Source organism: Anabrus simplex, chromosome 2 (genome assembly GCF_040414725.1).
Source record: "Anabrus simplex isolate iqAnaSimp1 chromosome 2, ASM4041472v1, whole genome shotgun sequence".
NCBI lineage: Eukaryota > Metazoa > Arthropoda > Insecta > Orthoptera > Tettigoniidae > Anabrus > Anabrus simplex.
The window spans coordinates 174,728,777-174,751,160 of NC_090266.1; the positions used below are offsets into that span (position 1 = coordinate 174,728,777).

At 38.5% G+C, this 22,384-nt stretch overlaps 1 protein-coding gene across 1 annotated transcript in view; it reads left to right on the forward strand.

Annotated features, from left to right (window-relative positions):
* LOC136863976 (uncharacterized) overlaps window positions 1-22,384 on the forward strand; it is a 163,382-nt gene that overhangs the window by 72,294 nt on the left and 68,704 nt on the right. The window contains exon 7 of the mRNA XM_067140446.2: window positions 19-2,313. Coding sequence (XP_066996547.2) covers window positions 19-2,313 — 2,295 coding nt within the window. The remainder of the gene's footprint in view (window positions 1-18; window positions 2,314-22,384) is intronic.

Consider the following 22,384-nt stretch of genomic DNA (forward strand, 5'->3'; position numbering starts at 1 on the left):
AACTCATTTTGATTCCAGAGAAACAAGACAGCAAAGAGAAAGAAGACTCTCTCAATGAAAAGGCTGATATCTCTCCATCACCTAATAAAAAGAAACATCATATTGCCTCATCAAAGCATGAGAAAGAAGTTGAAAACCTCACAGAAAAGCAACGTTCCATAGTGGAACAATCATCCAATAGTGACAGCGTTGGTAGTCTTCTCCAGAAACCTAGAATTGCTAAGTTGAAAGCTTTATTTGAAAGGGCCCCATCTAACCGTGAAACTCGCAACTTACATCCTAAGCATCGATCATCGCAGCAAGTCACCCGCAGTCACTCACTCGGAGCTGTTCGTAAGGTGGAAATTGTGAACCAGCCCATTCCTTGTAAAGGCATATTACGTGTTCCTCAACCAGCTACAGTACATGGACCCCCTGTACAGTCTGTCCGTCCAGCTGTTCCAATAAAACGTAGCAAGTCTCTTAAGGTGTTAGGTTCTGGAGAGTGCTACAAGTTGTCTGTGGCAAGCTGTGATGAGAGTTCATCATCTCTAAACCCATCTGATACAAGCGGAGACATTGGAAACCCAAGAAGACTAGATTCAGTTCATAATAGTGCTGATGTATTGGTTAAAGACAAACTTCCAAGTGATTCCAAACCTTCCATCCCTCCAAAGAAACTAATAAAGGATAAAGTTAAGGATAGAAAGGTTATATCAGATACAGCTGATGGTAGGGACCAGTCAGTATCTCATATTGTTACAAGACCATTTCCTAGAAAAAATACAGATGATTCACATATAACCATTAACACAGCTAGTGCAATCCACTCTAGAAGACGGAGAAGTTTAGAGTCATTTACATTGGAAGATTTGTCTTTCACAGCTCCAAGTAATACTGTTCGTGTACATGTAGTTACTGATACCATGCAAGAAAAGTGTGTGCCAAGTCATGTGGACAAAGAATCTTATAAAGTTTCTCAAAACTTCATTGAGTATCACCATACTCCAGATGTGCCTAATAAACCACGGGTTGAAAACAAAATTGTTAACCCTCAGTATAGTGGAGTAGCTGATAGGACAGAGTTGCAACAGAATTTGTCAGTAGAAGCACAAAAAGAAATAAGTGCAATTGTGGCAGGACTCGGAATTCGTGAAAGGAGGAACAGTTTTCGACAAGCTATTAGTACTAGTAAAGATAGGATGCCTGTATCCAACCGTAGCAATTTGAGAGAATTTGAACCTACATTGCTCTCAAGTAACAAATCCTGTAATGGAAGTGTAGGTGTAAATGCATCTCAAATAGTGAATACTGGTGGACAGAATATTTCAGGTGAACATATTCAGTCCAAAGCAAGTTCAGGACTCAAGAGTTCTCCGTGTTATAACTCCTCAAGTGATCATTATCAGTCCTCATTTAGAGGAAGCCAGAAAAAGCTACAGCAGCCTAGGCATGGTGTTGAGTTATGTAGGACAAAATCTGACAAGCATTATACAAAAGATGGTTCAATTAGTTTTTCTGCGTCTGTAAGATTAAAGGGAACACAAGCACAAGTTGTAGACTTCTCAAAAGAAACTGAACTTGTTTCATATAAGTCAAATATTGGGGGGCAGATACATTCAGATTTTACACATGAAAATAGGAATTTAATATCAGTTCCAAAATCTAGACCCAGTATGTGGCCTGTAAGTTTGAATGTCAGGACAGATGTTGCAGGACTTGGTACGTTTGGGGTTCTACAGCAAACTAGTGAAATTACAAGGGACCATAAGGGAGACTCTAGAAAAAGTGTGTTAACATCAAGACCTAAGAAAAGTGTGGATTTTCCCATTGAGGGCAAAACTGTTATACCTGGAGCTGTTCCAGTTCAGTGGCCAAATGCAACAATCAAGGAATTAGATGATAAAGTAGTAAGCATAAGGAAGTCAGAATTTTCTTCAGGAGTTAGAATTAATTCCATGGAAATTGCTATGGATCAAAATAAAACTTCCAGGAGTGGAAATATTGGTCGTAGGGAAGAAGTCAGTATTATTCATCAAGCAAAATCCATCCCAAATTCCAGTAGAAGTAGCCAGATGTGTGCATCTTCTTCAGAAAAGAGAATTACGACTTCTGAAGTAACTACATCTACTTGCTCTGCCTATAAAACTTCAGGAGCTACCCAGTTGAAATCTCCTTCAGAACTAGTTTTGGAAGAAGCAAGGAAGAGGCAAGATCAACACGATAGAGAAGGTTTGCCCATAGTTCAGAGAAGAGAGGATGGAGGACTATACAGAGCAGCTGTTGCATCCAGCAAGATGCAGAATTCCAATGAGACTGATGTAATTAGTTACGGTATGGATTGCTTTTGCTTTTTTATTCTCTCATTACAAGAAACAAAATTTTTATTCACTTCATTTGTATATATTGGACTCTCCTTTGATCAAGAACCACGTTACTCTGTAACCACAGTTCAGCATTTTAGCCAGTCATTCGTTTGCATTGCATATCGTACAGTATACATATTTTCTCTAAAATTTTGTGTGGGAAATATCATATATTTCATGTAAAGGTATATTATTTGATCAACGTTAGAAACCTAATCTGAGAAATGTACAGTCCAACCTACCCTAACAGACACCATTATTCAGAGGACACCTCCCTGTATGGGCATTTTTTAATGGAACCGATTTTATTTTACATACCACACGTGTTAAATAAGACTCATTTAAGCAGACACCTCTAACACCGGACAGGTGACATCACCGTTTGTTTCATGCATTTGTCTTAAGCAGACACTTCAACTTGTAGGTTCCAGGACACTTTTTACACCATGCTATGTCATCCTTTCTTTTAAAACCATTCTGCAGACATACTGGAATTCTTCTGTACAGGTCCAAACCTTTTGTTATGGTCATCTTGCATTCTAATTAGTGTACATTCCATGAATTCTAGTTGTCCAGGAATGCTGGCAGTGATTTCCAGGGATTTTTCAGTCCAACTCCCATCATTCTATTCATAACCCAGATTGTCGCTGATAAGGTCAAGGTCAGGTAGTTTAGTTAAACTTGACTTGAAAGATAGAGACTTGCATGCACTAATTATCGAGACAGGAATACCATAGCATTTCAGTCGTCCAGTAAACATGAGTAACATGGGACAAGTGTGTTTAGATCTTGTAGTTTTTATTCTTCTTGTTGTAATACACAACAGTAAATATAATGATAAAACTGCAGATAGACATCCATGAATGGCATTGACAGCACTAGAAAATGATACAGAAAATGATGTAACAGAAAATTACTGGTAAACTAGCCGGCCCACTAAATGCTCAATTAAACAACCCCTATAGTATTTCTAAAACAATTAAAATATGATAATAATAATAATAATAATAATAATAATAATAATAATAATAAAGCTAAAAGTACAATCAAAGTAGCTGTTGACATCAACTGGAGTATGACACAGTGTAAAGTTAAAGGGTATAAACAGAATTTAGACAATTTGTTTCTAAGTTTCTTTACAATTTTCATCAATTAATAAAAGAATTGTGATTTGATATAATCTGCTGTTCTTTCAAGAACAAAACATGCCATTCTTCGTTTAATAGTGTGCTTTTTTTTTTCAGGTATATTATAGTGTTATATTTAGTGTTTGACAGACACTGACAAGTTGACACTGAGAAGCGTAACTTCCTTCTTAACAAATAATTCCTACATTACTGATACGATACATTTTATCATAATTTGACAAAGCAGTTCATGTTGTTGTTTGACTCATCAGTCCATAGACTGGTTTGATGCAGTACTCCATGCCACCCTATCCTGTGCTAACCTTTTCATTTCTACATAACTATTGCATCCTACATCTGCTCTAATCTGCTTGTCATATTCATACCTTGGTCTACCCCTACCATTCTTACCACCAACACTTCCTTCAAAAACCAGCTGAACAAGTCCTGGGTGTCTTAAGATGTGTCCTATCATTCTATCTCTTCTTCTCGTCAAATTTAGCCAAATCGATCTCCTCTCGCCAATTCGATTCGGTATCTCTTCATTCGTGATCCGATCTATCCCTCTCCCCTTCAGCATCCTTCTGTAACACCACATTTCAAAAGCTTCTATTCTCTTTCTTTCAGAGCTAGTTATCGTCCATGTTTCATTTCCATACAATGCCACGCTCCACACAAAAGTCTTCAAAAACATCTTTCTAATTCCAATATCCTTGTTTGAAGTGAGCAAATTTCTTTTCTTAAGAAAGCTCTTCCTTGCTTGTGCCAATCTGCATTTTATGTCCTTACTTCTGCCATTGCTAGTTATTTTACTACCCAAGTAACAATATTCATTTACAGTAGAAGTCCGCTATAGCGAGTACGGCATATAACGAGAACTCTGTTATAGCGACGACTTTTTTCTGTCCCTTCAAAATTCCTATATAAAACTGTGTATCGTCCTTCGGTTACAGCGAGAACCCTATCACTGGCCCATCCGTTATTACGAGCGATTAAGCGCGCACGATTTTTTCCGTTACCGATTTATGCACCCCAGTGATGATATTGCATGCGATCGATTACCTTCGGCATCGTTTCCTCGCTATGTACACTAGCGATTTCTCTCGTCGACATTCGAAGGCGATGTCGGAGTTGATTAGTAATATCCGTCGACAGCTGTTCCGTAAAGAAAATTTGAAATGATAGAGAACATATTTTCGTAATAAATGCGTAAATAACGTGTCCGATAATGGTTGTTAACTCGTTAAAAATTAAGGCTGACTAAACGACCGCTTAATTTTGAGGCTAAATACTGCAATTACGTAAGAATGGGATACACCTCGAGATGTGGCAGAGTGCTTAATTGATTTCATAGGTTAGCTTGTATTTTGTCGCGTCTGGTTAAATTACGGAAAGGCTATTATGAAAATTTATAGCGAGAAAGGTATAATTTCTCTACCGGCGCTTAAAGAGTGTTTTCATCATACGTATAGTACGGTAAAGTTAGGATACGTGACGCTGTTTGAATAAGAAAACTGAAACGTTTGCAACAAAATCCTATCGATCATCTTCGGTAGCGGTACGGTATAGTTTTCTCACTTTGTGCATTTGCGAGCTCTCTCGTTGACATTCAAAGGCGATGTTGGAGTTGATTAGTAATACCCATCGACTGCTGTTCTCTAAAGAAAATTCGAAATGAAAGAGTATAACACGTTTTCGTAATAAATGCGCAAATAACGTGGCCAATAGCAGTTGTTAACTCGTAAAAATAAAGACTGAATAAACGATATCTTAATTTTAGTGTTATATACGGAAATTACGTAAGAATGTCATACACCTCAAGATATGGCAGAGTACATCACTGATTTCAGAGGATATTTCATATCTTCTCGAGTCTAGTTACTGCTATTTACATGTAAATTTTTTGCGAGGAGGTTATTTCTCTACATGCGTTTCAAGAATGTTTTCATGATAGGGTACATATACAGTTAGGTTAGGTGACGCTGTTTGAAGAAGAAAGCTGAGGTGTTTGCCACAGAAATCTCTGGAGTGATACCGTATTTCTCCGAATCCAAGACTTTTTTTTACTCAGAATCTCATGCGAAAACTCGGGTTGTTGCATTCGCGGCCTAACAGTAAGTTAATGGATACCACTGGCAACTACCGCGGTAACCACGCTGCTTCTTTTCACACGCGCACAGAACTCATTGACAATAAACGACCGCCTCTTTACTACACATCGCTACCGGTTGTACAGTGTACAGTGCCTGTGTGTTTCTCAAATCTGCAGAATGGCATCAAAACATGCGACCCTTCGAATTCTTAGAAAAGCCGTGGCTACTCAGTGGCAGAGTCATAACGCGTCTATTGTACTTGACGCTTAGTAAAATTAAGGTTTATAGACAGCAGGAATATTTTCGTGATAGATAGTAGTATTGTAAAGATACGTGGAAAAGGTATTGCCGGCAAATTTTCAATGGGTTCTAGTCTATATTATAATGCCAATTTTAAGTTAATGTTTATAAAACACTCGGAAATGTAAAAAAAATTTGCAGCCGCAAGAAAATACGGCATAGGCCTAACTAAAGCCAATATTTGGTGTTAGCGTGAAGACAAAGAGCTAAAAAAAAAAATGCACTCAGTGGTCCGTGACAAGGACGCCTTAAAGAAGTCGATGATGAAATTGTGAGGTATGTGCACGAAAAACGCAAGGGCGGTTGGCCATACCGTGGCGCAATAAACTCGTTCGTTGACTTTCAACGTTCGCGATTAGGCCTATACATCGCTAGCCGTTGAATGTGGCCGCACCCGACAAGCGAGACGTGCATGTAGCGGTAGCCGGTTATAGCTGACGCTGCGTAAAAGTAAGTTTTGTAGAAAGCAAGAATAATTTCCTGATGGATCGTTGTATTGTACAGACGCATGGAATAGGTATTGCCGGAAAATTTTCAACGAGTTCTCTTCGGTATTATGATGCCAATGTTAAGTTAATGGTCCTTTAGCCCACGGAAATAAAGAATAATAGTGCAGCCGCAAAAAAAAAAAAGAAAGAAATACGGCGTGACGAAAGTCAATGTTCGGCGTCTAAAAATAGCCTAAAAATGCGTAGGCCTGTATGATTTTACAAACTTCTTTTGAGCCTGATTTAAATTTTTTGAAGGAAAACGTGGGGTTCATCTTGGATTCGGATAAATACGGAACTATATTTTTTTTCAGAATGAAATTAAACATACACTTTCACGTAGTATCGGTTTATGAAAAATAACAAACAAGTAAGCCGTAGTGTGGATATCATCTGCGGAAACGCAAGTTTTGAACAAACTGATTGCCGTTTCATTCCGATTTTAAAGTGCATGAAAGGTTTTCAGACTTTTATAAAAAATCGGATATAACGACAATCCGCTATAGGAAGTAAATTTTTCGCTGTTAAGAATTCTCGCTACAATGGACTTCTACTGTACTTCTTTTAAGACTTCATTTCCTAATTTAATATTTCCTGCATCACCTGCCTTTGTTCGACTGCACTCCATTACTTTTGTTTTGGACTTATTTATTTTCATCTTGTACTCCTTACCCAAGACTTCGTCCATACCATCCAGCAGCTTCTCAAGATCTTTTGCAGTCTCAGATAAAATAACAATATCATCGGCAAATCTCAAGGTTTTGATTTCCTCTCCTTGGATTGTGATCCCCTTTCCAAATTTCTCTTTGATTTCCTTTACTGCCTGTTCTATGTAAACATTGAAAAGGAGGGGGCACAAACTGCAGCCTTTTCTCACTCCTTTCTGGACTGCTGCTTCTTTTTCAAAGCCCTCGATTCTTATTACTGCAGACTGATTTTTATAGAGATTGCAGATAATTCTTCGTTCTCGGTATCTGATCCCAATCACCTTCAGAATCTGAAATAGCTTGGTCCAATCAACATTATCGAATGCCTTTTCTAGGTCTATGAATGCCATATACGTGGGCTTGTCCTTCTTGATTTGATCCTCTAAGATCAGACGTAAAGTGAGGATTGCTTCACGTGTTCCTACATTTCTTCTGAAGCCAAACTGATCTTCTCCCAACTCAGCTTCAACTTGTTTTTCCATTCTTCTGTAAATAATACGTGTTAAAATTTTGCAGGCATGAGATACTAAACTAATGGTGCGGTAGTTTTCACACCTGTCAGCACTGGCTTTCTTGGGAATAGGTATAACAACATTCTGACGAAAATCGGATGGCACTTCTCCTGTCTCATACATCTTACACACTAAATGGAATAACCTCGCCATGCTGGTTTCTCCTAAGGTAGTCAGTAATTCAGAGGGAATGTCATCAATTCCAGGTGCCTCGTTCCTATTTAGTTCGCTCACAGCTCTGTCAAACTCTGACCTCAAAATTGGGTCTCCCATTTCATCAGAATTAACAGCCTCTTCTTGTTCCAGAACCAAATTATCTACATCTTTACCTTGATACAACCGTTGGATATGTTCCTGCCATCTTTCTGCTTTGTCTTCTTTCCCTAGAAGTGGCTTTCCATCTGAGCTCTTAATATTCATACACCTAGATTTCCTTTCTCCAAAGGTTTCCTCGATTTTCCTGTATGCAGCACCTACCTTTCCTAGGACCATACAACCTTCGACATCCTTGCACTTCTCCTTCAGCCATTCTTCCTTAGCTACCTTGCACTTTCTATCCACTCGATTCTTTAATCGCCTGTATTCTTTTCTGCCCTCTTCATTTCTAGCATTCTTGTATTTTCGTCGTTCATCAATCGGGTCTAGTATCTCCTGAGTTATCCACTGATTCTTAGATGATCTTTTCTTCCTTCCTAACATTTCTTCAGCAGCCCTACCGACTTCATTTTTCATGACTATCCACTCTTCCTCTATTGTGTTTCCTTCAGCCTTTTCATTTAGTCCTTTTGCAACATGTTCCTTGAAACAATCCCTCACACTCATTTCTTTCAACTTGTCTAGATCCCATCTTTTTGCATTCTTTCCTTTCTTCAATGTCTTCAGCTGCAGATGGCATTTCATGACCAACAAATTGTGGTCAGAGTCCACGCCTGCTCCTGGGAAAGTTTTGCAACCAATAGCTGGTTTCTGAATCTCTGCCTAATCATAATGAAGTCTATTTGATACCTTCCAGCGTCTCCAGGTCTCGTCCATGTATACAGCCGTCGTCTGTGGTGTTTGAACCAAGTATTGGCAAGAACCAAATTATGATCAGTGCAGAATTCAACCAGCCGACTTCCTCTTTCGTTCCTTTTTCCCAATCCGAATTCTCCTACTGTATTACCCTCTCTTCCTTGGCCTACCACTGCATTCCAGTCTCCCATCACAATTAGATTCTCATCACCTTTTACATATTGTATTAAATCTTCTATCTCTTCATATATTCTTTCGACTTCCTCATCATCCGCAGAGCTAGTAGGCATATAGACCTGCACTATTGTGGTGGGCATTGGTTTGGTGTCTATCTTGACGACAATAATTATTTCACTATGCTGGTCGTAGTAGCTTACCCGCTGCCCTCTTTTCGTATTCATTATTAAAGCAACTCCTGCATTTCCCCTGTTTGATTTTGTGTTGATAATTCGGTAGTCGCCTGAGCAAAAATCGTGCTCTTCCTGCCAACGTACTTCACTTATACCAACTACATCTAACTTTAGTCTATCCATCTCCCTTTTCAGATTCTCTAATCTACCACAACGATTCAAACTTCTAACATTCCACGCTCCGACTCGCAGAATGTCAGTATCCATCTTCCTGATGATCGCCCCCTCTTGTGTAGTCCCCACTCGGAGATCCGAATGGGGGACTAGTTTACCTCCGGAATATTTTACCCGGGAGGAAGCCATCATCAGTACATCATTCATACTGAGAGAGCTGCATGTCCTCGGCGGGTAGTTACTACTGTAGTTTCACATAGCTTTCAGCCGTGTAGCAGTATCAACACAGCTAAGCCATGTTGAGTGTTATTACAAGGCCATATCAGTCAATCATCTAGACTGCCGCCCTTGCAACTACCGAAAGGCTGCTACCAGCCTTTCGATGAACCATTCGTTAGTCTGGTCTCTCAACAGATACCCATCCGATATGGTTGCACCTGCGGCTCGGCTATCTGCTTCATTGGGACACGCAAGCCTCCCCACCACGGCAAGGTCACATGGTTAGCAGTTCATAATGAGCTTATAAACACAAAAAACAAGGAACTCTCCCAAAAGAAATGACATAAAAATATACAAATAAATGCACCCAAGATATATTACAGTATATATTGTAAAATTTACGAATGAAGTCTACTCACTTGGACTGTATGATGGTGATAACTGGGTGAATTGTTGTCTCTCAAAATGTCCTAATTATTTTATGCTTGTTTTGCACACACAGTGGTGGTGTTATTTATTTTTGAATAACTGTCACCAACAATATTTCCAAAAATAATGACATCTTGCATGTAATAGCCTTTACCCCTTCCGCCACGTACGTCCACTTCCCCTCACCAGCTCTTTCCACAAATATTGCCGGGTCTTCTGATTTTTTTCAAAATATTTTTAAAAATTCCCTATAAGTTCTGCTGTTTAAAAATACATCTTTGATTCAGATATCAAGGTCTGAATTAATGTGTAGCTCTCCACAACAATTTGAAAAATAGTATGATGAACACTAAATGTCATTACTTTACACATATGAGAACATGATGTTGTTCATAATTTTTTTAACAACTGTTACCAAAAATGTCTTCCTAAATATGCCAGATCTTGGGCACAAAACTCATTAACTCTACAATAAGCGTTTAGTTTTACTACATTTCTGTTGTTTCAGTTAACCTATTGTAATTAGAACACATCTAAACACAGTTTAGAAATGCACATGCTTGCTTCATTGTTGCATAATATTTGTGTAGTTCGGTGGGGCAGGGGGGAATCTCTCTTAAGAATGTAGCTCTTACTAGAATTTTATTGTTTCAGTTAACCTGTTGTAATTAGAGTGGGCTTAAGTTCAGTTTAGTCCGGCCCCGCGGTGTAGGGGGCAGTGCGTCCGCCTGTCACCCGGCTGCCCCGGGTTCGATTTTTGGCCGGGTCAGGTGCTTTTAATTGTAATGATTGATATCCCTGGCCTGGGGACTGGGTGTTTGTGACGTCCTTAATCTTCCTTTCCTCACACACAACATTCCACATTACCGCCATTCCAATTACATGCAGGTTCATACAATATGGTGCCAGTAGGGGCAAAAGATCCACACGGGTCGATGCCCCGAACAAATAGCATTAAAAAAAAGTTCATTTTAGAATAATTGTAGTGTAGCTATTTTTTATTAGATAGTATCTTGCTTGCTTTTTCTGTATACGTATAGTAGTAGTTATTATTTTGAGTAATAATAATAATAATAATAATAATCTGCATACACACAGAGAGAGAGTGTGTGTGTCATGAGAGATCCACAGAGCCCAGTGGTTATAAAAGAACGTGAGAACATTGAGATGGAATTGCTGAAGTGAAACAAATAAATGTTGACATAATATGACATTCCAAATGGTAGGACATATAATTGGATGGTGTTATGCATCACTTGACCAAGCGCCAAAAGTAGATTTTGAGATATTAACATAAACGCAAAATCCTTCGTATTAATTCATATTTCCTGTTAAATGTGCGGTATTATATACCAATATGAAGATAAAACCATAAATTTTCTTATTAATGTATTCAATTTAGGGATATTTGATGGATATTGTCGTAATCTGAGATAATGGTGCTTGGTCACTTGATGCTTTATTGCGGTTTTTGTTTTGCATCACCTGACCAACAAATAAAATTGTAGTTTAGTGATCGATTTGACTTAAAATTCAGTGCAGTGTAAAATATGGTACTTATTAACAAATGTTATTTCTTATTTAAGTACAGGATTAAATTATACATAACAGCATACAACATGACATAGAAAAAACATGAATTTTAGAATATACAGTAGTATAGAAATTAAACTGGTAGATCATAGTATTAAGGCTTCATAAACACACAGTTTCTCCAAGTGTAATATAATGCAGGATTTTAATAATTTTCGAGTTCAAAATCCATATTTACACAATCAAACCCATCTATATAATCGTGTATTCTAGGATCACTAAACAAGCCCCATGAGAGAGCGCAGGTCGTTCAGTTTCGTTTCTGAAACTGGTTTTCCATTGGACCATAACAGAGTGAGCAGACCATGAGGAACTGATCCATTTTCATTCTAAAGCCGGCGACCAACTATAGATTTCTTAATGTCCACTTCAACAGTGCGTTCTGCATCAAAAAGCATTTTTAAGAAATTGCTGAAAGGTTTATCTTTCTTCAACTCTATTTCTCTCACATGCAGCCAGTTTACCTTCTCACTGTTTGTGCCTGTCTTCCTGTTTACAATGTGCTTCTCCAGATGAACTGTACTATGAAAATCCGGTCTGGTCATTCTGTGCACAACAAGCGGGTTCTTCTTTCGGCACATCTTCATTACATTTATGTAGTCTTCGGTGGTATAGACGCGCTGCTGAAATTTGAAAGCACGTTCTACAGTATATCTACAAAGTCGCTGTCCTCAGGGAGGAAGATATGGCCTGGAAATAGGAATATTTGTGTAATCTTTTCAGTGGTAGGGTGTTCCAAAACTGTTTTCAGAAGTAGAACAATCGTTATATTATGATTCTGGCCTTCACAAGAATCTGACCACAATATTACTTCTTTGGCTTTGTGCACATTTTCCATGAGATGCTTGCACAAGCAGGAAGGATCCAACCAACTGAGCCCCTTGTCCTGCTTCTCCTTCCAACCAGACATAACAATGACCTTTATTATCTTTCCCACTATGAATCCCTAATTTATATAACCACAACTGACGCTTGTGAAAAACCACATCTGTGGAAATATGGGGCAATAGCAGTGTTTTTTCAATGTCAAAACAAAGCGTTTCCAGTTTTTCATCCAACTTTGATTTTTTCATATCGGAGGTTTTTAGGTTCTGGGCGTACACCACAGAGAAGAAAACCTGCACGGGAATCTGCTACGCAGGAATCTACATTTAGCATCACATGACCAAGCGACTACATGCTTGTCGTATGGTCATTTGATGCGTAATTCAGACTCAGAAATGGTGGTTGGTCACTTGATGCAAAATTTCAATTTAATGATTGAGAGGTTGGCGTTTGGTCAAAATTAATTTCCCACGAAATCATATTGAGAATAAGAGTCCGAAAATGTAAAGTTAAAACCTTTAGCTACCAGATGGTGCAATAATCTAAAAAAAATCAATTTTGGCGCTTGGTCAGTTGATGCATAACACCATCCAATTAAACACATACAAAATTCAACCCAAATTTATTAAAAAAATAAAATAAATTTGATGAATTAATAACAAAAAAGGATCCACAACTTGGATTCAATTACACTTTAATATTGTTCTGATAAGTCTGATTTCCTTTCATCACACAATTTCAAATTTATTCCTGTTTATATTAAACTTGAAATTGAACACTCATTTGTTCTTTCAAATCTTTATTTCCACAGTTCTATTATTTATTTCAATTGCATTTGTTGAAATATTCAAAAATTCTTTGGATGATTGAAATTTAATAAAGTTTCTGTCATTTACAGACATAAAAATTTGTTATCAACCTTAGATTAACGCTTCTTTCATGATGGACTGTACAAAATCTTATCAAATTAAATAATTTTAAATCTTCTCTTCAAAATGAAATACTAGGCTACAATCTCGCCTTTATTCTGAATAACACTGAATTCTCTCAAAACATTTTATCCCCTTCAGAAGAAAAATTCTATTCAATGTTGGAGATAATCATCAAACAGCAAGATAGTCACTGAAGAAACTGATTAAAACCGAACATGTAAATTCACAAATAAATTATATCACCGAGCTCGATAGCTGCAGTCGCTTAAGTGCGGCCAGTATCCAGTATTCGGGAGATAGTAGGTTCGAACCCCACAATCGGCAGCCCTGAAGATGGTTTCCTGTGGTTTCCCATTTTCACACCAGGCAAATGCTGGGGCTGTACCTTAATTAAGGCCACAGCCACTTCCCTCCCACTCCTAGCCTTTTCCTGTCCCATCGTCATCATAAGACCTATCTGTGTCGGTGCGACGTAAGGCAACTAGCAAAAAAAAAAACAAAAAAAAATTATATCACAAGAACATGCGACTACTAAATACTAATATCTACAGAAAAATACCCACAAATACCAACAAAGTAAAATACACATTATTTACAAGTCTTATTAATTCAGTTTTAGTCATTTATGATTATTAATTTCTTTATTTGAGTTGGAGGGAGCATATAAGAACATTTGCAAATATATACATCACATTCCCTCCTCTGCGAACCATGTGACCTTGCCGCAGTGGGGAGGCTTGTGTGTCCCAATGATGCAGATAGCCGAGCCGCAGGTGCAACCATATCGGATGGGTATCTGTTGAGAGACCAGACTAACGAATGGTTCATCGAAAGGCGGGTAGCAGCCTTTCGGTAGTTGCAAGGGCGGCAGTCTAGATGATTGACTGATATGGCCTTGTAATAACACTCAACATGGCTTAGCTGTGTTGATACTGCTACACGGCTGAAAGCTATGTGAAACTACAGTAGTAACTACCCGCCGAGGACATGCAGCTCTCTCTGTATGAATGATGTACTGATGATGGCTTCCTCCCGGGTAAAATATTCTGGAGGTAAACTAGTCCCCCATTCGGATCTCCGAGTGGGGACTACACAAGAGGGTGCAATCATCAGGAAGATGGATACTGACATTCTGATAGTCGGAGCGTGGAATGTTAGAAGTTTGAATCGTTGTGGTAGATTAGAGAATCTGAAAAGGGAGATGGATAGGCTAAAGTTAGATGTAGTTGGTATAAGTGAAGTACGTTTGCAGGAAGAACAAGATTTTTGGTCAGGCGACTACTGAATTATCAACACAAAATCAATCAGGGGAAATGCAGGAATTCGTTTAATAATGAATAAGAAAATAAGGCAGCGGGTAAGCTACTACGACCAGCATTTTGAAAGAATTATTGTCGTCAAGATAGACACCAAACCAATGCCCACCACAATAGTGCAGGTCTATATGCCTACTAGTTCAGCGGATGATGAAGAAATCAAAAGAATATATGAGGAGATAGAAGATTTAATACAATATGTAAAAGGTGACAAGAATCTAATTGTGATGGGAGACTGGAATGCAGTGGTAGGCCAAGGAAGAGAAGGTAGTACAGTAGGAGAATTTGTATTGGGACAAAGGAACGAAAGAGGAAGTCGGCTGGTTGAATTCTGCACTGATCATAATTTAGTCCTTGCCTACACTTGGTTCAAACACCACAAACGACGGCTGTATACGTGGACGAGACCTGGAGACACTGTAAGGTATCAAATAGCCTTTATTATGATTAGGCAGAGATTCAGAAACCAGGTGTTGGATTGCAAAACTTTCCCAGGAGCAGATGTGGACTCTGACCACAACTTGTTGGTCATAAAATGCCATCTGAAGTTGAAGAAATTGAAGAAAGGATAGAATGCAAAAATATGGGAACTAGACAAGTTGAAAGAAAAGAGTGCGAGGGATTGTTTCAAGGAACATGTTGCACAAGGACTAAATGAAAAGGCTGAAGGAAACACTACAGAGGAAGAGTGGAGAGTCATGAAAAATGAAGTCAGTAGGGCTGCTGAAGAAATGTTAGGAGGGAAGAAAAGATCAACTAAGAATCAGTGGATAACTGAGGAGATACTAGACCTGATTGATGAACGACGAAAATACAAGAATGCTAGAAATGAAGAGGGCAGAAAAGAATACAGGCGATTAAAGAATCAAGTGGATAGAAAGTGCAAGGTAGCTAAGGAAGAATGCTGAAGGAGAAGTGCAAGGATGTCGAAGGCTGTATGGTCCTGGGAAAGGTAGATGCTGCATACAGGAAAATCAAGGAAACCTTTGGAGAAAGGAAATCTAGGTGTATGAATATTAAGAGCTCAGATGGAAAGCCACTTCTAGGGAAAGAAGACAAAGCAGAAAGATGGCAGGAACATATCCAACAGTTGTATCAAGGTAAAGATGTAGATAATTTGGTTCTGGAACAAGAAGAGGCTGTTGGTGCTGATGAAATGGGAGACCTAATTTTGAGGTCAGAGTTCGACAGAGCTGTGAGTGGCCTAAATAGGAACGAGGCACCTGGAATTGATGACATTCCCTCTGAATTACTGACTGCCTTAAGAGAAACCAGCATGGCAAGGTTATTTCATTTAGTGTGCAAGATGTATGAGACAGGAGAAGTCCCATCCGATTTTCGGCAGAATGTTGTTGCACCTATTCCCAAGAAAGCCGGTGATGACAGGTGTGAAAACTACCGCACCATTAGTTTAGTATCTCATGCCTGCAAAATTTTAACACGTATTATTTACAGAAGAATGGAAAAACAATTTGAAGGTGAGTTGGGAGAAGATCAATTTGGCTTCAGAAGAAATGTAGGAACACGTGAAGCAATCCTGACTGTACGTCTGATCTTAGAGGATGGAATCAAGAAGGACAAGCCCACGTACATGGCATTCGTAGATCTAGAAAAGGCATTCGATAATGTTGATTGGACCAAGCTATTTATGATTCTGAAGATGATAGGGATCAGATACCGAGAACGAAGAATTATCTACAATCTGTATAAAAATCAGTCTGCAGTGATAAGAATCGAGGGCTTTGAAAAAGAAGTAGCAGTCCAGAAAGGAGTGAGGCAAGGCTGCAGTTTGTCCCCTCTCCTTTTCATTGTTTACATAGAACAGGCAGTAAAGGAAATCAAAGAGAAATTTGGAAAGGGAATCACAGTCCAAAGAGAGGAAATCAAAACCTTGAGATTTGCCGATGATATTATTATTTTATCTGAAACTGCCGAAGATCTCGAAGTTGCTGATTGGTATGGACGAAGTCTTGGGTAAGGAGTACAAGGTGAAAATAAATAAGTCCAAAACAAAAGTAATGGTGTGCAGTCGAACGAAGGCAGGTGGTTTAGGAAATATTAGATTAGGAAAATAAGTCTTAAAGGAAGTAGATGAATATTGTTACTTAGGTAGTAAAATAACTAACGATGGCAGAAGTAAGGAGGACATAATATGCAGACTAGCACAAGGAAGGAAGAGCTTTCTTATGAAAAGAAATTTGCTCACTTCAAACATTGATATCTGAATTAGAAAGATGTTTTTGAAGACTTTCGTTGGAGCGTGGCATTGTATGGAAGTGAAACATGGACGATAACTAGCTCAGAAAGGAAGAGAATAGAAGCTTTTGAAATGTGGTTTACAGAAGAATGCTGAAGTTGAGATGGATAGATCGAATCATGAATGAAGAGATACTGAATCGAATTGGTGAGAGGAGATCGATTTGGCTAAATTTGATAAGAAGAACAGATAGAATGATATTACACATGTTAAAGACACCCAGAACTTGTTCAGTTGTGCATGTGAGGAAGTGTAGGTGGTAAGAACTGTAGGGTTAGACCAAGGTATGAATATGACAAGCAGATTAGAGCAGATGTGGGATGCAATAGTTACGTAGAAATGAAAAAGTTAGCACAGGATAGGGTTGCATGGAGGGCTGCATCAAACCAGTCTATGGACTGATGACTCAAACAACAACAACAACAACATCACATTCAATGATAAGCCTACAATCACTTTATCATGACCCAATTATATGTGACAAGCTCAAGATTAAGTCACCTGTAAAATTATTCTGATTTAATTTGAATTCATGGTAGAAAAATCCACCATTATGTGAAGAAATTTGTCCCATGAAGCAGTGAAGAAATTCATCCAATATAATCTTAACATGTACACAAGTACACAGGAATCGGTATTCAATCTCATGAAATAATGATAGAGATATAGTCGATGAACTGGGCAGAAAATTTTGCTACCTTTAATAATCGGAGTGCAACAAAAAATTTTCACGGTGCTCAACATAAAATGCATCTTCAATACATCTAAATCAGTTTCATGAACTGCCGGCCAAAAGTTCCCGGACAAGTATTGAACTGTTGAATATGGACTGAGATTAAAAGAAAACAACCTACTGTATAATCAATCAGTCAATCAATCAATCAATCAATCAATAGTGATCTGCATTTAGGGCAGTCGCCCAGGTGGTAGATTCCCTATCTGTTGTTTTCCTAGCCTTTTCCTAAATGATTTCAAAGAAATTGGGAATTTATTGGTAAGTTATTCCAATCCCTAACTCCCCTTCCTATAAATGAATATTTGCCCCAGTTTGTCCTCTTGAATTCCAACTTTATCTTCATATTGTGATCTTTCCTACTTTTATAAACGCCACTCAAACTTATTCGTCTACTAATGTCATTCCACGCCATCTCTCCGCTGACAGCTCGGAACATACCACGTATTACATGTGATAAATATCATTCTTGATCTTGGAATAATAACAATAAGTTAATTTATTGATTTCACCACCTAATGTCTTGTCTTAGTTGAATTTACTTTGGCATGTTAACTAAAATGGTTCGCCTTGAATTTAGGCATCATCAGCCATTATCTTAACCTTAAAATAGAATCAGGCACCTGATTTTTGTAACGCTACTCCTTTGTCGGAAATCACCCAGAACAAATCGAGCTGCTTTTCTTTGGATTTTTTTCCAGTTCTTGAATCAGGTAATCCTGATGAGGGTCCCATACACTGGAACCATACTCTAGTTGGGGTCTTACCAGAGACTTACATGCCCTCTCCTTTACATCCTTACTACAACCCCTAAATACCCTTATAACCATGTGCAGAGATCTGTACACTTCATTTACAATCCCATTTATGTGATTACCCCAATGAAAGTCTTTCCTTATATTAACACCTAGATACTTACAATGATCCCCAAAAGGAACTTTCACCCCATCAATGCAGTAATTAAAACCGAGAGGAATTTTCCTATTTGTGAAACTCACAACCTGACATTTAACCCCGTTTATCAACATACCATTGCTTGCTGCCCATCTCACATTTTCGAGGTCACGCTGCAGTTGCTCACAATCTTGTAACTTATTTATCACTCTATAGAGAATAACATCATCCGCAAAAAGCCTTACCTCCGATTCCACTCCTTGACTCATAACATTTATATATATATATATATATATATATATATATATATATATATATAAGAAAACATAAAGGTCCGATAATACTGCCTTGAGCAATTCCCCTCTTAATTATTACAGGGTCATATAAAGCTTCACCTACTCTAATTCTCTGAGTTCTATTTTCTAGAAATATAGCAACCCATTCAGTCACTCTTTTGTCTAGTCCAATTGCACTCATTTTTGCCAGTAGTCTCCCATGATCCACCCTATCAAATGCTTTAGACAGGTCAATCGCGATACAGTCCATTTGACCTCCAGAATCCAAGAAATCTGCTATATCTTGCTGAAATCCTACAAGTTGAGCTTCAGTGGAATAACCTTTCCTTAAACCGAACTGCCTTCTATCGAACCAGTTATTAATTTCACAAACATGTCTAATATAATCAGAAAGAATGCCTTCCCAAACTTTACATGCAACGCATGTCAAAGTTACGGGCCTGTAATTTTCGGCTTTATGTCTTATCACCCTTTCCTTTATACACATGAGCTACTATAGCAACCCTCCATTCATTTGGTATAGCTCCTTCAACCAAATAATAATCAAGTAAGTACTTCAGATACGGTACTATACCCCAACCCATTGTCTTTGTTATATCTCCAGAAATCTTATCAATTCCAGCCGCTTTTCGAGTTTTCAACTTTTGTATTTTATTGTAAAAGTCATTGTTATCATATGCAAATTTTAATACTTCTTTAGCATTAGTCTCCTCCTCTATCTGGACATTATCCTTGTAACCAACAATCTTTACATACTGCTGACTGAATATTTCTGCCTTTTGAAGATCCTCATATACACACTCCCCTTGTTCATTAATTATTCCTGGAATGTCCTTCTTGGAACCTGTTTCTGGCTTAAAATACCTATATGTACACTTCCCTTTTTCACTAATATTTGTATGACTGCCAATTATGCTTGTCATCATATTATCCTTAGCTGCCTTCTTTGCTAGATTTAATTTCCTAGTAAGTTCCTTCAATTTCTCCTTACTTCCACAGCCATTTCTAACTCTATTTCTTTCCAATCTGCACCTCCTTCTTAGTCTCTTTATTTCTCTATTATAATAAGGTGGGTCTTTACACCATTCCTTACCACCTTTAAAGGTACAGACCTGTTTTCAAATTCCTCAACTAATGCTTTAAACCCAACCCAGAGTCTGTTTACATTTTTATTTACCGTTTCCCACCGATCATAGTTGCTTTTTAGAAACTTCCTCATGCCTGCTTTATCAGCCATATGGTACTGCTTAATAGTCCTACTTTTAAGACCTTCCTTTCTATCACATTTATATTTAACTACGACAAAAAACAGCTTCATGATCACTAATACCATCTATTACTTCGGTTTCTCTATAGAGGTCATCTGGTTTTACCAGCACCACATCCAGGATATTCTTCCCTCTAGTTGGTTCCGTCACTTTCTGAATCAGCTGTCCTTCCCATATTATCTTATTTGCCATTTTTTGGTCATGTTTCCTGTCGTTTGCATTTCCTTCCCAATTGACATTTGGTAAATTCAGATCTCCCGTTACAATCACATTTATTTCCATGTCGTTTCCCACACAGCTGATTATCTTATCAAATAATTCTGAATCCGTGTCAGCGCTACCCTTTAACGGTCTGTACACTCCAAAGACATCAAGTTGCCTATTATCTTTAGAAATGGGTCTTACACCTAGAATTTCATGTTTCTCATCTTTAACTTTTTTGTAGCTTACAAATTCTTCTTTCACCAGAATGAATACTCCCCCTTCCACCATTCCTACCCTATCTCTATGATACACTCTCCAGTTCAGTGAGAAAATTTCTGCATCCATTATATCATTTCTCAGCCATGATTCAACTCCTATTACAATATCTGGTAAATATATGTCTATTAAATTACTTAATTCTATTCCTTTCTTTGCAATACTTCTACAGTTCAACACTAACAATTTTATGTCATCCCTACTTGATTTCCAGTTCCCTGTTCCCTTATCACCGCTCCCTAGGCCATCCCGTTTCCCTGAATGTACCTCCCTATTACCCTTCCAAACAAATTTCCTAACTTATACGTACCACTGCGGTTTAAATGAAGGCCATCCGAGCGCAAATCCCTATCTCCTACCCACCCATTAGGATCTAGAAATTTCACTCCCAGTTTCCCACATACCCACTCCATAGTCTCATTTAAATCCCCAATCACCCTCCAGTCAGTATCCCTCCTACACAGTATTCCACTAATAACAATCTCCGCTTTCTTAAACTTTTCCCGTGCTGCATTTACCAGATCCCACACATCTCCAACTATGTTGGTACTTGTATCAGCTTGCCTTACGTTGTTGTTACCATCGTGAAACACTACCACCTTCTCCTTCCCCTCCTCCCTCTCTTCTACTTTCCTCAACATCTGCCTCAACCTAATTCCTGGATAAAATTCTACCCTGGTTCCCTTTCCTCCACACATTGTCCCTAGGTGTCTAACGATGGAATCCCCCATGACCAGAGCCTCAACCCTACCCACCTCATTTGATCCCCTCCCCTCCTCATCAGCCCTATCTTTCCTGATGGCTGCAGAAGCTACTTCCTCCTCCCTTTTCTCCTTCCCATGACCCTGTTCCACCTGTCTTCCTATCCTCCACTCTACATTTCCTATGCAAGGAATTGACAAATATATATTCTAAAACTACCGTATTTACTCGCGTATTAGACCCCTTTTTTCCCCCACTTTTACAGCCAAAAATAGTAAAGGGGGGTCCAATATGCGATAACGTCAAAATTTTGTGCGGCGAACACATGACTTCTAGGTTATAAAGAGCTAAAATTGTACGTGTAAACATTCTATACGTACTGTTATTTAACGAACTTGGAATGTATTTAAGTTATGCTGGCTATTTTCGTCGGAAGGCAGTATTTCTAAACGTAAAAAGACGATTAATGGTGAACACGACTTTTAGGCCTACAGTACATATAAAAGTCCGTTTTAGATGAACACGACTTTTAGGCCTACGGTACATATAAAAGTCCGTTTTAGATACTTGTCATTAATTTCTTTGGTGAGGCTGACGTCAGGAAGGGCATGCATCCGTAAAAACTCACTACGAAGATTCGTCTCCCTTCATACTCGATCCCGTAGAAGAAAGAGATAAGGGTATCGTGATATCATATATTTAAATATTGATACAAAAGAACTTACATCAGTAGGCTTAGAACACAGTAAACCTGATCACTGCTTTCATTTGAATTATCGCCTTGCGCCGCCAAATTCCCCGCCTCACTGTCGGCATTCTGAGTGACATCATCTTCAATGCTATCTCTCGCCAGTCGCGTCAGCCATGCTTCATTCTCTTTGAACCATGCACTGCAATCAAGTGCATACGAGGTCCCGTCTTTTTTGAACCCTTTAAAAATAATTTTATTCCCGATTATAGAGTCTAAACAGTGTACTGTAAATCTATTCCCAGATGGTCTCTGATATTCCCAGTTGGTGTATATGTAGCAGAAGCCACTTCTTCCGAATAAAGAAGTGCTGTTCTTATGATAACTGCGGCTGTTGAAACACAGACCCTTATTTGTAAGTACATTTCATGCTTGTTCTCTACATTTATCACATCAGGATTTGCGTAAACAGCTATCCATGAGATAAGACAGACCACATTGTTTATGTTAGGTATATTATCGCCCTGATAGTGCCACAGACGATAGTGCCAAAAATTCGACGGGAAAAATAAAAATAGGGCCTAAATAACAGGAAAATATACCGCATTTATGGATGTCTCCAGGTGTGGCGGTAATGCGTTTTAT